The 14,652-nt window shown below is 39.5% G+C and overlaps 1 protein-coding gene across 4 annotated transcripts in view; it reads left to right on the forward strand.

Annotated features, from left to right (window-relative positions):
* Positions 1–14,278, forward strand: part of LOC135993877 (core histone macro-H2A.1) — a 47,160-nt gene extending 32,882 nt beyond the window's left edge. For 2 of the 4 annotated variants that reach the window (XM_065644035.1, XM_065644036.1), the window contains exons 6-9: positions 181–280; positions 5,633–5,722; positions 8,871–9,045; positions 13,551–14,278. In XM_065644035.1, the coding sequence (XP_065500107.1) occupies positions 181–280; positions 5,633–5,722; positions 8,871–9,045; positions 13,551–13,716 (531 nt within the window). In that variant the 3' untranslated portion in view covers positions 13,717–14,278. Of the gene's footprint in view, positions 1–180; positions 281–1,774; positions 1,866–5,632; positions 5,723–8,870; positions 9,046–13,550 lie in introns of all 4 variants that reach the window. The other 2 variants (XM_065644037.1, XM_065644039.1) reach the window with 1 other exon arrangement.
* The last annotated feature ends 374 nt before the right edge of the window (positions 14,279–14,652 follow it).

The following is a 14,652-nucleotide window of genomic DNA, read 5'->3' on the forward strand; positions in this document are numbered from 1 at the left end:
TGAGTCTTGTGTTTGATTTTTTTTTTTGGATAATAATCCTCATTTATGACCTGCCTTTTATTTTGCATATATGTTTGCAGTGATGCTATCTCCATCTGTGTTGCAAAGCTCACTTTTCTGCAGCTTCTCTGTGATTTCCCAGCTGTCCTGTTATTTCCCACCTCATGCTTTTCTTTTCAGCTGAACCTTATTCACAGTGAAATCAGTAATTTAGCCGGCTTCGAGGTGGAGGCCATTATCAATCCTACCAATGCTGACATTGACCTTAAAGATGACCTAGGTAAATGGGGCATGGGTTGACACAACTAACGGTCACATGGAAGTTATGGAACCCAGAATTTACTCTCTAGGGCTTCATACATTTAATAAAAGCAGAAATTCAAATCTTGCAGGTTCTGTTTTCTTGAAGAACTGTATTCAAAAGACTTTTTTTCACCAAATCTGAATACTTGCAGTTATTGCTGGTCTTCAAGTTGATTTCAGTTAAAACAAATCATTTAAATTCTTTTCCATAATGATCATATGTGACTGTTAGCTATTTTGGGGGGTTTCTTATTTGGATACTTTGAGGACTAAAATACTTTTTTGTCAGGTTGTTTTCAAAATAAGCAGTTTCTCCATTCTAACTGCAGTCTTGGGGTTTTTTCCTGATACTCAGAGTAAGCATACAATTTTTAAAGAGGAATAATGAAATAATGAACTATCCTCAAATCTTTCCTACCTTGATTTCATGTTTAATTCTGTTAAATAATTTGTTTCCATTAGGCTTAAATTACTCCTTGTCCCTTTCACATTCAGCTGAAAAAAAATGCTGACATTATTATACCAACACTGAACTTGCAGATACTATCATAGGTGGTATATCACTTTTAAAGCTTTTGTCTTGTTCCAGATTGGGGGAAAAAAAAAAAAAATCCTTCAACAAAAGCCTGTTCTTCAGCAAAAGAAAAATTAACTTTTATGCGTTATGTACTGCCTTCCTTTCTTATTTGATTATACCTGCTGCTGTCTTTTTCTAAAACTTCCTTAATGGATTACAACCCATAATTCCCCTACTACTGCATTTCCTATGGGAATGTACATATGTAATTTAATAAGAAAAATATTTAAGAAGGCTAATTTTTAAATCAGCCTTTCTCTGAAATATGTATATTTGTACGTCTCAGCCATTCCAACACATAATTAGCAAATATGCTTTATCTTTAAAATATATCGATCATTTAAATTTTTAAAAGCAAATTCATTACGACCCTGCCTGCAAATACGTGGTTTCCTCCATATGAAGGAGACTGTCATTTTTCAAAACAAAATGGTGAGTCGCTCACTATACATATGAAGATTAGTGCCTGTCAGCTTATTGACGCTGACAAAATGGAGAAACTAGTTATTTTGTTTGGCTTGATGATCCTGAATTTCTTTGTTTAAACAGATTCCATATTTTAGTGTCATGCTCTGTGGGGAACTGGTTGTTCTAGGTTTCTGCAAAGTGAAATGGGGTGTTAGCTGATTTTAAAACTTTGCAAATGATCTCGTGTGATTGCTCTGACTTGTCATTTTAACATTTATTTGATCATGTCATACTCAAGATTCCTCCTCCTGTTCCCTACACCCCTTTCCCTACACACACCTGCACACACACCTCAGCATACTCCTTTGGCGCAAGGTTTGGAGATGTAAAGGTAGGAAAATATGGACGTTGGTACATGTGTAAATGTAGAGCCTGTGCTGGGTCTCTGTCCAACGTGGTTGATATACATCTGTTTACCTGTTGTAGTTGCAAGTTGTACAGGCTGACATTGCCACGATCGACAGTGATGCTGTCGTTCACCCGACAAACTCTGACATCTACACCGGTGGTGAAGTAGGTAATGGCAAGTTCAGTGCTGCGGAGTTTGTATGTGTGTGCATGGTCAATCAGCAGCCACAAGCTTGTTGTAGCTATGCAGATTTGCATTCATTTCTCACTTCCAGCAGTCCTGACTGATAGTAAAAAGAAATGCATAATTGCAAACTCAGTTGGCATTTCTGATCTTTATCACCAAATCAGACTTTTCAGAAGTAACAACAGAATGCACCGCCAAAATTTGAAGTGCAGGAACAGTTCAATGCAGGTGTGTGACCCAGGAAAAAGAATTACAGCATTGTTTGTTTGACATGTTAAATGCCTGTTTTTAATATGATTTGAGTCTTCATCTTAAGACTTCTAACTAGTTCCAATTCACCCTCTCCATGCCAAGTTTCAGATGTTCACATCTGACATGCTTGATCTAGCCCATCTCTATTTTATGAACTCTTGAGATTGGTTAGTTTGTTCATGTTTTACCTATGGACCAATTACCTTCGTAGCTGTGCTCAATGGTCCTAAACCCCAGAAGCACATGGCTAGTGACGTTACAGACATTTTCCAGGCGGTCAGTCATCTAAGCTACACTGATGCGAGAATACACAGTAGAAAACATGACAGACATCTTAATTCAGTATCTTAAGTGTCCCTTGAGTATCTTAGTAGTACCCCTCTCTGTGTACAGTATTTTGAAGGGTTTTGTAAAAGGGTAGCAGTACTTTTACTGAACTGCCTTGGTAATTTGAGAAGGCAAATCAGAATTTGGGCTGAATACAGATGTTGCTGGTAAGGGTGAAGACCCACCACACTTAAAAGAAAAAAGCCACGTGATCCCAGCCTCTGACCTTAACCACCTCTTTGCTGTGTGGACGGAGTCCCTGCAGGCCTGAGGTCCTGTTCCAGTGCTGGCTTGGAGGGGCACGTGTCCTGCTGCAGAGCCGGGTGTTCTACAACACCTGCTTTTTCTGGACAGGCCGCTTGCTGAGTAACATGCGGGCAAATGTAGCTCTGCATAGCCTGGCAGGAACAGCTGGAATTGGCTGCCTAAATGTTATGCAGAGACATTAAAATAAAAATGCCCTAATACCCTGTATCTGAAGAATATGCTTTTAACGTCTGTCAGACCCATTTAGAGCGCTTTCCTACCCTACAAAGAAAACTGTCTCTCGAAGCTGCACTGCTCATTCCTTAGTGTAGGTTCCTGTTGCCTCTGACTGCTGTAAGAAAGAATAGAAGTGCACAAATGCTTAGCTTCCAATGATTAACTTTTACCCATCTAAATATATTTTTATTATTATTATTATTATTATTATTTATTTTTGTTGGTTTTTTCCCTAACAATTTAAATGTACCGGGGGTTATCCTGAGACTTTTAGAGCCTAAATTTCTGCTAACGCTGTTTTCAACACTGATACCAATGCCTGCTTGGAAAGCATGAGATAATAATGATCTTATTCTCATGGGAGTGACACATATTTATGCCTGTGAGCAAATAAGCTACTAACCTTGAAGCTGTGAAGCAAGACTTCCATCAAGAAATTTGCCAACGTAGTGGAAAATAGTTAAATACAGTATGTCCTTTCCCAGATGAAGCTAATTTACAACATAGGTCTGAAAGATGATTTTGATATAAACCCTCACTATTAATCAGACAGAACAGCATAATTGAGGAGTAAATGCAGAAAACCTCACTGATTCATAGCAAACACTACTTTTGCTCTTCTTTGTACTGGATCTGCAAGAAGAGAGCTCAGTGAAATAAACTGACAGGGTTGTTCATTGCTTTTAATTATAAATTAATTCCCAGCAGAAGGAAAAAAAGAGATCCTTCTGGATTGAATTAAACCAAATTAGGCTAAATTCCATTAAATGTACAACAGCTTTGCAATGGCAAAGAAATGACCTACTTAATAGGTCTTTTCTGTTCCTCGGTTCTGCACAAGGCTTAATTATGTTTCCCCTTGAAACAAGAGAAATTAAGGATTATGAATGTCATGGGTTTTAGGACTGATCTGAGTTTATGGACTCGAGGGGAATATAACTGGAATATATACAAATATAAATAGGAATGATATAGAAATACATACAACAGGACTAGAACTAGAATGGAAGACTGTTTCTCTCCCTTCCCATCCCTGCTCTGTCAGTGATTTTTGTACAACCTGGTGTCTGGCAGCTCGTTTCCAGGCACCTCCATTCTGGGCTGGATCTCCCTTCCCAGCACACTCTCCAAAGACTATTTATTTGCTGCTACAAATAAAGCCATCGCTGTCTTTTCTAAGAGATTGGTAAGATGGTGCCTTCTACTCAGTTCCACAGGAATAGGTAACTTTGAGTTTCAGAAAATTCATAGTGAGGAGTTTGTCTGAATAAACTTAGACCAAAGCTCAACTGAGCACAAAGAGCAAATTACAATCTGACCTTGCAATCCAGCTTTTGGCCAACACCCATTGTGAATTGGTTATGAAAAAGGCAAAAGAAAAGGCATACATTGTTTAATTATCCTCAGCTTTTGTACTCCAAAAACAATAGACTGTCAATAGCAGAATAGAGGCAGTCAGAGAGCCAGTATTTGAGTGAACAAACAAATGCATTGCTTTCAACTTTTAGTTTTATTTTGGAAGAAATGTAGCAACGGTGTCAAAACAAAAGCATCTTGCAGTCCTCTTAGTTCTTAGAGCTATAACCCCATTTAGTAAACTGAATCTCGGAGGACGAGTTCTGCTTCCTTGAGCGTATAGTATGTGCACTTCCATCAGAACATGTGTTTTTTCTTTCTTCATCAGTGAAAGTAGAGGATTTCACCAAATAAATGTCTAGATCTTTAGAGATCCTAGTTCTGAATTTTTGGAAATCAGTTTTCAAAGTAATATCTCAAATCAGAGCCTTTATGATATCACTGCTTTTTACTTATCTACCTTTATAATTAATATGCACAGTGCAAAATTATGTGGGATGCTTATGTAGTTAGGAAAATGCTTTCTTGGGCCATTTTTTTTAAGTTAATATTTACAACTAGAGCTGCAAAATAAGATCTAAACCATTTAGTGACGGACTGCCTTTGTAAACATCTTTTGGTTGCCCTGACACGCTGCACAGCTCTTCTCCTCCCAGAATGACTTTGTCCAGCTCCTTAGCTGTAGTATAGAGAAATTCATTGGAGGAATATGTTCCTTAGAGATTCTCCTGATTTCTGAGGCTCTTCCTCTTGGTTAAAGGTGGCTCAACAAGCTGGGCAGTTACCAAGTAAAGCAGCCCGCTGCACTCACGAGACTGTTTCATTCCTGGTGCCACCTGTTGGGGTCAGGGACCAAGATCAGGTGAGTTTCAAATTCTTATTGTGGCAAATGGCTCTTTAAAACAATTTGTAAGAGAGAGGGGAAATGAATCTTAGGGGAAGGAATTATGAACCTTCAGCCACTCTTGAGCTAGCACATTCTTCTGGAACATTTCACACTAACAGATGCTCGTGATAAGGAAGGAGGTAGGGATGTCATGTCAGATGTTTCAGCTTTAAAATCAGATTCTGAGAATGTAAGCAATGGATGTGAGGTTTTTGGGTTCTTAGGGTTGTCTTTTTTTTTTTTTTCTTGTTGTTGTTGTTGTTGTTGTTATTTTTAATGACTAGCTAATTCTGAAGTCCCAAAAGGTTTAGATCTTACTTTGCAGTCCCCAAAAAAATGTTTGGGCAGAAAACTCTAGAATGATGTAATAAAAAAATAACGATTAATCACATATTTGCTGTGGAAACCTGGGATCAGAGGAGTAAAACAACAATTCTCTGTTCAGGGAGCACTTTGGAAAAGAAAGGCGGCAAGGAGTTTGTGGAAGCCGTCATTGAGCTTCGGAAAAAGAACGGGCCGTTGGACGTAGCTGGAGGTGAGTTTCTGCGCTTCGGGAACCTGCAGATGAAAACTCTGCGGGCACAGACTTCGCTGCCTGCCAGGTCTTCGTTGTGGTCAGGCGGCTGAAATCCTTCCAGTACAACACTTGGGTTCTTGTCACATCTCCAGACAACTCTTACGGGTTACGTGATATTTGTATTCTCCAAAGTTAAAATACACACGTTGCATCTTAAGTCACCTTTACCAAAGCATCTGGGAAATGGTGTAGTGATGTCGTGTTACAAGTACTAGCAGGCTGTGCACGAATACGTGCACACACAGAAAATGTTGATTATTAAGGGCACAGTTCAGGAAAGCAATTAATTAGATGCTTATTTTTCAGAACAGTTGAGCCCAACTCTGTTAAACATCTGCTTTGCTGAAGTGCCACTGACTTTCACTGAACTTAAGAACGTGCTTAAAGTTAAGCATCTGTTTGGGTACTTTGTTTAATCAGTGCCAAAATCATCACTATAAAAGCTTACAACGTTTTGGTGCCTAGTTATCAAAATTTATGTAATATCTGAGAAAAATCTACTATATGAGTAATAAAGTTTGGTAATGGCGATATATAATTTACACCATCTGTGAAATTGCTGATGCATGTTGTTCATATAGAAGGCTGATTCTGCCATCTGTGTTTATGCTATAAAAATAAATACAGTGTGCACAGTTTTGTAAACGAATTCTGACTGAAGCTGAAAGGGAGATATAAGCCTTCAGCTCTGACAGGAAAAATTACAACTGTTTACTTTTGGTTCTTAATATGGTGGTTTTTTTCCTTTTTAAAATTTTGTAATAAGTTTTTCTTGGAATTCTTGTTCTGGAAAAATATGTATAATTGATTCCTTTTTTTTTTTTTTTTTCTTTTTTGCTTACTTCTGTACAGTATTCTGTATCAGAACAAACTGCTCACAAATTGGTTAGAAGTTGGAGAGAAAAGATTTTTTTTCTCAGCCATCTGTGCATCCCTGAGATCTGTGGGCTCCGTGGCAGCCCTGCCCGGGGGGAGCTCTACAGGACACCGGCAGAAACTGCTTGTCAAGGACTTGTTGGAGAACTCTAGAGAGAACTGGTGCACCTCGATTTCTCAGTCACATGGATATCCAGTTTCCAGATTTCTCAGTTATATGGATATCCCTTTAATCTACCAATAACCAGGATCCATACCTGGATTATAATTGTAACTAGCACAGGATATAGCCACTGTTCCCTCTTTCTGTTTCTACAGCAAAGGCAGAACACTCCCCTTGCAGAGCATTTGCATTTGAAGTAAGGGACAACTGCTCTTAGTAATTAACAGTTGTCCTCAACAGAATTCTAATGAGTTAATGAATGACTACCCTAGAAAACACTCCCTGAGAAATATTAATGTTGTTGATGCGTATCGATACAGTATTTTATTACTTCAGGACAATGGTATTATCCGCATTTCACATCTGAGTAGAGATATGTCAGCTGCTTTTAATAGATTTTTCTTGGATTTATGATGCGTTATGAATCTGCCAACATTTTCCTTGCACATTATGACAAATTAGCATTGCCTACCACTGAGGCTATTCAACATGTTGAGAATCTACAAACTCATAAGAATATAAATGCTTGTACTTCCATAGTCCTTCAAAATGGACCCTTCTGATTAACCTCTGGTCAGAACACCACATGACAAAGTCTGTTTTCTCTTTCCTGCAGCAGCTACAGGATAGTATCCATATGTGATGACTGTGCTCCAATAGTTATTTCTACTACACTTAAGTAACAAAATGTCTCATAAACATTCCAGAATGGAGTAGGGGATTTCTGGCCTTTGAGCACCTTTACAAACCTGGCTTTTTATTATTAAAAAAAAAAAAATAAAAAAATCGTCATTGTTTTCGAAGATGTAAGCTGCCATTTTATACCTACACATTTGTGGCCATGTATGATCTCATCTCAAAGCGTGTGTTAAGGGGGCTGACTCCTGAAGGTTCAGGGTTTGTTCTTCAGAGATTTCAACTAGGTGTTTTTCTTCCCTCAGTTTGTGATTAGGATTGGAATGTTTTCCTTCCCCCTCCTGTTTTTTTTTTTAACAAGCTGAAGTTACAGGCTTTTAATTGCAACCACAGACCTGTGAGTTCAGAAATGACCGTGATCCTCTTGTCTTGTTTTGTGGCAGGCAGGGCACAGTCTGTTCTTGCTCTGTGATGGGCTGTGGTGAACCCAGACTGTGTTCTGCTGAGAGAACGCTCCTGTGCTGCATCCTTAGTCCCCACGTATCTGTGGTAGTATTGTGGTGGTCATATAGGATTAACATACTAAAAATTCTTCTTTGTTTCTTTGTACATACAAGGTCTTGTCCATTTGTATATAAACAGTGTGAATCAAGCATTGTAAATATATAAATGCATCCTCTCCAACTGTCTGTCGAGAATGTGATGAAAGAGATAAACTAGAACCAGCATTGTTTAAGTGGTCTTGGACGACCCATACACAAAAAAAAGCTTGAATAACATCAGGCCCAAAGTCTTGAAGTCGTGCAAAATGTTTTCTTTACAGTTACTCAGAAACAAATCTGGAACTAAAGCAAAAATCTTAATTCACCTCTTTTCTAGCCTTTCTTAACAGTTTGCAGAGCACTAGTAGCTCTGGACTGATCCAGTTTTGGGGCTGCAGCGTGATCAGAAGGTGTCTGAACAAACTGCATCAAGCAGGAGCAGCAAGGTCACACAGGTGGTAACTGTGCGACTGTTTAACATCCTGATACTTACTGTAGCTCTGCAGTAAACTGAACCAAAGCAAGATCATCCCCTGAACGGTTTACATTCTAACAGATTATTTGCCCTATTCCTTACATATTACACAAGTTTGCACAATCCCCAATATAAATGTGTTTCCTTTGATGTCAGCCATGAATTCTTGCTGTCTCTAAAATAAGCTCGATTATAGCTATTATTTATAAATTACCGCAGTAAAGTGCAGCTGGAAGTGGAAAATACAAAGTCTATGTAATCATCTTGTTATATTTTAAGGCTCTGTGATTTGTAATGTAAAATATTCAGAGGGTCTAAAGGAATGTCTGTCAATTGTTTGCTATTTTAATCATATATGCACTCTTAATCCTAAGGAGAAGAAAGTAATTGTGTTTCACTTTCGGTTCTTACTAGCTGTTGTCAGTGCTGGCCACGGATTGCCCGCGAAATTTGTGATCCATTGTAATAGCCCAGGTTGGGGCTCAGACAAATGTGAGGAGCTGCTGGAAAAGACGGTGAAGAACTGCTTGGCTCTGGCTGATGAAAAGAAGCTGAAATCAATTGCATTTCCTTCAATTGGCAGTGGCAGGTAAGGCTGTTACACAAACCCCATGCCAAATAGGTCACATTTTCTTAGTGCCGTCTCGTATGTTCCAGTTCCTTCTCGTGCACAAAACCCATTGCTACAATGCTGACTTTATTCTTGTTTGTTCAGATCAGTTCCCTGAATGAAATGTTTCTTCTAGGTTCCTTCAAGCTCTGCACGGAGCCTGCAGTGTTGTCCTGAATACTAGTTCAACTTTTTGGCAGGTCTAGTAGTGATCCCTGCAGAATCTTAAAGCACACAAATAGGTTAAAGAGCATAAAATGAACTTTTCAAGATTATATTAAAAGACTTCAGGCTGTCAATTTTTTCATATAAATTGGAGATGTGGAGGAGAATGTGAAGAAAAGAGATCTATTATACCTAGTTTTAGTGCATAATTAAACTTACTGACTACATGTCTTAGGATGACCAGAAGACATGGCTTAGCATTTGTTTAAGCAGGAAACCTGAAATGCCTTGATACTCAGGGTTTGCAGAGTCACTTCAAGCTTTCACCCAAAACCATAAGCGGAATTCCATGCAGTTTACATCACGGGACTCTTTTTCTGGGGAAAAAAAAAAGGCTTTAAAAACTTTTGCCAAGTTTTTTGAAAGCAGAAGCCTGTTAAGGTCCTTTGGCTTTGTACAGGATGCTCGGTGCCTTTGAAAGTTGGATCATGGTCTTAAGAGCCTAAATATGGACTACAGATTTAATCTGAGGCTCTTGGGTCTGGGATGGGAAGGCAGGTTTGGAACACTTAGCCAGTAATGATGGCTCAGTGTGAAGACCAAGGGCCAAATCTAGGCTGAATTACACAGTTGTGTATTTAACCCTGAACAACTGCTACTTTTGAATTTGCCATGAAAGAAGTCGGCTGATGCACAGCAAGAATATTCTTCCCATTGTGCTGTGTTGCAACACTAGATGGATTCCTGCATGTTCTGTGGGTTAGGACAAGAAGGGCTATTTGAGCTTTTGGGTGAATAAAGAAAAACAACTTTCACCAGGATAATAAATTTAAACGACTTGCATCAGACAAAGCTCTAAATAAGGTTAATTTGCATGGGTGTCGTTTTAAGGAGGTAATATGAGCAAACATTGTGGAATTGTAGAGAAATACAGTGGAAGGTTTGTATTAACGTGTTGAATTAGCCGTCAGGTTCACAGGCTAGTCAGTACAAAGCGAAACTCTGAATTGCTCTTTGGAGAAACTGTATTTCTCCACAGACTGTAGAGTTGGTTATGTAGGCGCCTAAAGTGAGACTAAAAAGTATCTTCCACAGAGCCCTTTCCTTTTGGGATAGCTCCCAGCAAAGAAATATTCCCAACGTGAAGAACCATTTCCAACCCTTGTTGCGAAGTAGTGGATTGGTATTGGAAGATGATGAGACCTAGAATAATCATGAGATTTGCATTTTGTTATGAAATCTGGTTACTGACAGGCAAGATCTGTGGCTAAGTCCTCAGCTTGGCATATGCATGTCATTCTCGCTCAAAGCAGTTCAAGTGGTGCATTTGAAAGATGGAGAGAGATCAACAGGCCTTGAGGAATAATGAGGTTGTATATTTTCCCTTTTTCTCCTAATTAGAGATATTCAAGCATAAATTAGTTTTGGAGAGAACAGAATATATTCTGACAGTACTCTACTTGTTTTTATTAAGTCAGAAGCGTTAAAAAAATAAAAGTAAAGCTTTTAAAGACAACAAATGCCAAAGACACCACATGTATGCAGCTGTTCTAGTACAGACATCTGTCAAGCAGACATCACCCAATAAACCCACATAAACAGTTTCATTCTCTTTTATAGTTGAGGAATGGGATTACATGAAGGCAGTTCAAATAAATCACGGACGAAAATAAAATAGCATATTTGTAGCATTCAGTGGGCCAGATGCGCAGCTACAGCCAACTTGTGGAAAGCAGAAGTTGGGTGCTGTACAAAGGTAGCCTGGAGTTCAGTCTGGTAGAGCCAGCAGGAGAACAGGGAAAGGGGAGTTAGGGATTGAACATAAAATCATCCTGGGAGTAGGGATCTCATTCTGAGGCTCAGACTTTGATCTGAATTGACACTAACTTGACTAAAGTCTCGAACGGCCTTTTCACAAGGGTTTAATTCAGAGCAGTAAATCAATGCAAGAGGCTTCTGTTTCTTGCAGCCCATACATGGCCATTGGGTCAGCAGCTTCTGATTTTTTACTTTTTCTTTTGGGAAAGAGTGGTCCTAAAGGATTTACTTTAATTGGCTTCCTGTGTGTGTCCCTCCCTCTGACCAGGCTGCTCTTCTTCCCTTTGCCCTGGTGTGACCACCTTGTTAGAACACTACTGAAGTGGAAGTTGTCTGACTTCAGAATCCCCTGTGAGCAATTCAGCAGTGGTGTATACCCTCATTTTGATGCTGGCCTGCATGACAATTCCTGCTCGGGAGCAAAATTCCTCAAAGAACTGTTCGATTATGTGCCAGAATGCAGCATTCATAAGTAACTAGCAAGTGATCAGAGGTGGAGGGATGCTGAGTCTCTGTCTTTTTCACTGTGTTAGCTGACAGTAGGAAGTAGCTCCTGTGTCAAAACTATGCTCTCAGTTGATTAACTTGTCACACAGCTGATTCTCGCTGACCAGCTCATTTGGCTTTGGAAGAGTACAAGGTTTTCTCATAATGCTTTTTCCTTTTTTTCTTCTTGGGTAAAAGAAAAAATGGGGCTTTTTCAGGAAAGAAAGAAACAGCATGAGCTATTTCATGTCATCATTTTTGAAATATCACAAGCATTATCTTCAGGCAGTGTGTACAATATCAGATTACAGGCAGCACTACCACAGAGTTGCTCTTGGAATATAGTTTATGGTAAGGTAATGTGCAGTAAGTGGGCCGTGACACAGGCAGTTGCCTTTCTCATTTAGTGTCTTGCAGCATGTAATGAGAACAGCAGCGTTTCATTACCAGAGTTTGGTGCTTCAGTGAGCAAACGCTATGTGATGTTGCACCTCTTAGTGCCAGAGGTGAATTTAGCCCAGCTTCTTCAAATTGCTGAGGACACTCCTGAGGAACTCTGCTATCTGTAATCTGTAAATTATTAGTAGTATTAATAGTACGCACTTTATAACTGAGAGTACTGACCATCGTGTATGTGTAAGTGCATGGCAGGCAACCAGGTGATGTTCAGCAGCATCGTTCAAGCTCTGGGTCCTGCTCGTAACACTGATCGTGTCCTTCAGACTTTGCTGCAGCTCAGGGAGTACACAGACTTCGGCCAGGGCGAAACCACAGCCTGGGTGGGTAGAGGTTCTTAATGAGTAATACAGCAGCAAAGCTCAGGCCACATCCATGGTAGTTACCAGGTATAATTTCAGAAGTTTGCCATGACCTGTAAAACTCACAGTTTGGGCCATGGCTTCGTTCAGAACATTGTGCTTGACCTGTTTTAAGATTAGATGAAACTTTCAGACAGGGGCTGTTAGATAAAAGTGTGGAAAAGCTTGTAAGAAGGGTTCCCAGATTAGGCACTGAGCTTTGAAATTCAGTCATGAAGAGAAAGTAGCAAGGTTTGTTCTGTTTGTCTGTGGCTTCTTCAGAAGGAGGCAGGAACCTCTTTAGACATTGCTAGGGGAGTAGAAAGGCCTCTGGTTTTTAAATCTTTCTGGTTGATACCAAGCAGGTATCTTACAAGATATTTTTCTTAGGACTGTACTTCCATTGAATCAGCCTTTAATTAAAAAGGGTGTAAGGAGTGTTGCAAGTGTTGCTGAGGTTGGTTTAGAAAAGCCATTGTCCCTCAAGTCTGTGCTTAGACCCGACACAGCTCCTTGGGCTTCCCAAGCCCAGTGGGGTTAGACTGGCCCCATCTGGACAAGGCTCATGGTGACCCAGGTGACCCTCAGCACACGTCACTTCTTCTACCACATCTGTGATGGGAAGGGGGCTGCCAGTGCCGTTCTTCACTACCAAACCTCTACAACTCATACTCTTCCTTTCAGTCTGCAGCAAGGCTGGACGAGTAACTTTTAAAATGTTGTGCTATATTATTAACCAGTAATAGCGATAAAACCATTTTGTACTTTGTGTCTTTTTGTGCTTCACTTTCTATATCAAGTTCTCTATCCTTTTTAAATTTTATTTAATGGTTGGTTTGATTTCAGGACAGGTTGAACTCTGCAACTCTTCACATATGTGCTGCTTTCCTGAACACTTCAGGCTGACTGGCCATTGGTTTACTTCTCTGTTAAGTGAGAATAATTAACCCATCAGATATTGTAGGGTTCAAGCCATTAATGTGTGTGGACTCTGTGTTTATATTTTGGGAATGTTTTTCTTCTGTTTGAACATTTTAAGTCTTGCCTAAACAAACAAGTTTGTATTTTCTAGTTCAGACTGTAAACACTGGCTTTGTAGCTCTATTTACCGTGCTGCGGTAGAGAAAAAAAACTAAGCATTCCCTGCAAGGTCAGACTGTCAAAAGCTTTTTCAGCAAGTCTTGATTTTCTTTCCTTTTTTTTTGCCTTTCCTTCTAGAAATGGCTTCCCAAAGCAGACAGCCGCTCAGCTGATCCTGAAAGCCATCTCCAGCTATTTTGTGTCAACAATGTCCTCTTCAATCAAGACAGTGTACTTCGTGCTCTTTGACAGCGAGAGTATAGGGATCTACGTGCAGGAAATGGCCAAACTCGATGCCAACTAAGCCCAGAAAGCTGCAGTACCAGCCCCCTCTTCTGCCCATTGTCCTCTCCCCATCCTTAACTCATTGTGAAGCAGAGCATCCCTTATTTTAAATTTTGCTCATCTAGGGGAAGAAAGGTGGGGTTTCTGTTGTTTCTTTGTTTTGAGGATTTTTTTGTTTGTTTTGGTTTTACTTCCTAAAATGTTTTATGTTGGCACTGATAGTTGGCATTACTGCTGTTAATGCACTGTATACCAGGCATTGTCTGAACTTAGTGTAATCTAGGAGATTTTATAGTTTTATTTTAATGAAGTATGAATTGAAACAGAAAGCCGTTAGGAGTATGTAGTCTTTTACTTGTGAAAGAAACAGGCCAACTCCTTTTGTAACTGTGTTGTGGTGCTTTATCAATACATCAAGTGGCGTTCCTTTCGTTTTTTAAAAGAACAGATGCTATAAACCTGATTTGTGTTTGTTTATTGTCTTAATGATAAATCTGGAAGAAAAAATACAGAAACCCTGTTGTCCTTGATTATATTTACAATTTTGAAGTTGTGTGAATTGATTTAGTAAAATGTTTGAACTGTTGGTGTACTTGAATTAATTTTCCCTTAAGCCTTCATTTTCTAAATTCTAAGAAGATCTGATCACCAGATCTGAACCAGTGAGCTGGAAGCTCATTTGGAGATGTGGGGCCTCTTACCTGCACCAGCTGGGTGACACATGGTCACATCTTTTCCCAATAAGCATTCTGTCTTCCCAGTTGGTGCTTCACAGATTCCTGTTCTGAATCTGACCTACTTGCCTGTTTAGTTTGGGGAGGTTGAAGTCTTTTAGATTAAGCAAGGCCTAGGATTTTTTGAAGGAGTTCCAGTCATTTCATATTGGCCCATTTGAAGCCATTTTGTATTTTTTCCAAATATTTATGAGCCCTGTTTGTAATGGTTGCTGTATCAT

The sequence above is a fragment of the Caloenas nicobarica genome, chromosome 13, assembly GCF_036013445.1.
Source record: "Caloenas nicobarica isolate bCalNic1 chromosome 13, bCalNic1.hap1, whole genome shotgun sequence".
In the NCBI taxonomy this organism is placed as follows: domain Eukaryota; kingdom Metazoa; phylum Chordata; class Aves; order Columbiformes; family Columbidae; genus Caloenas; species Caloenas nicobarica.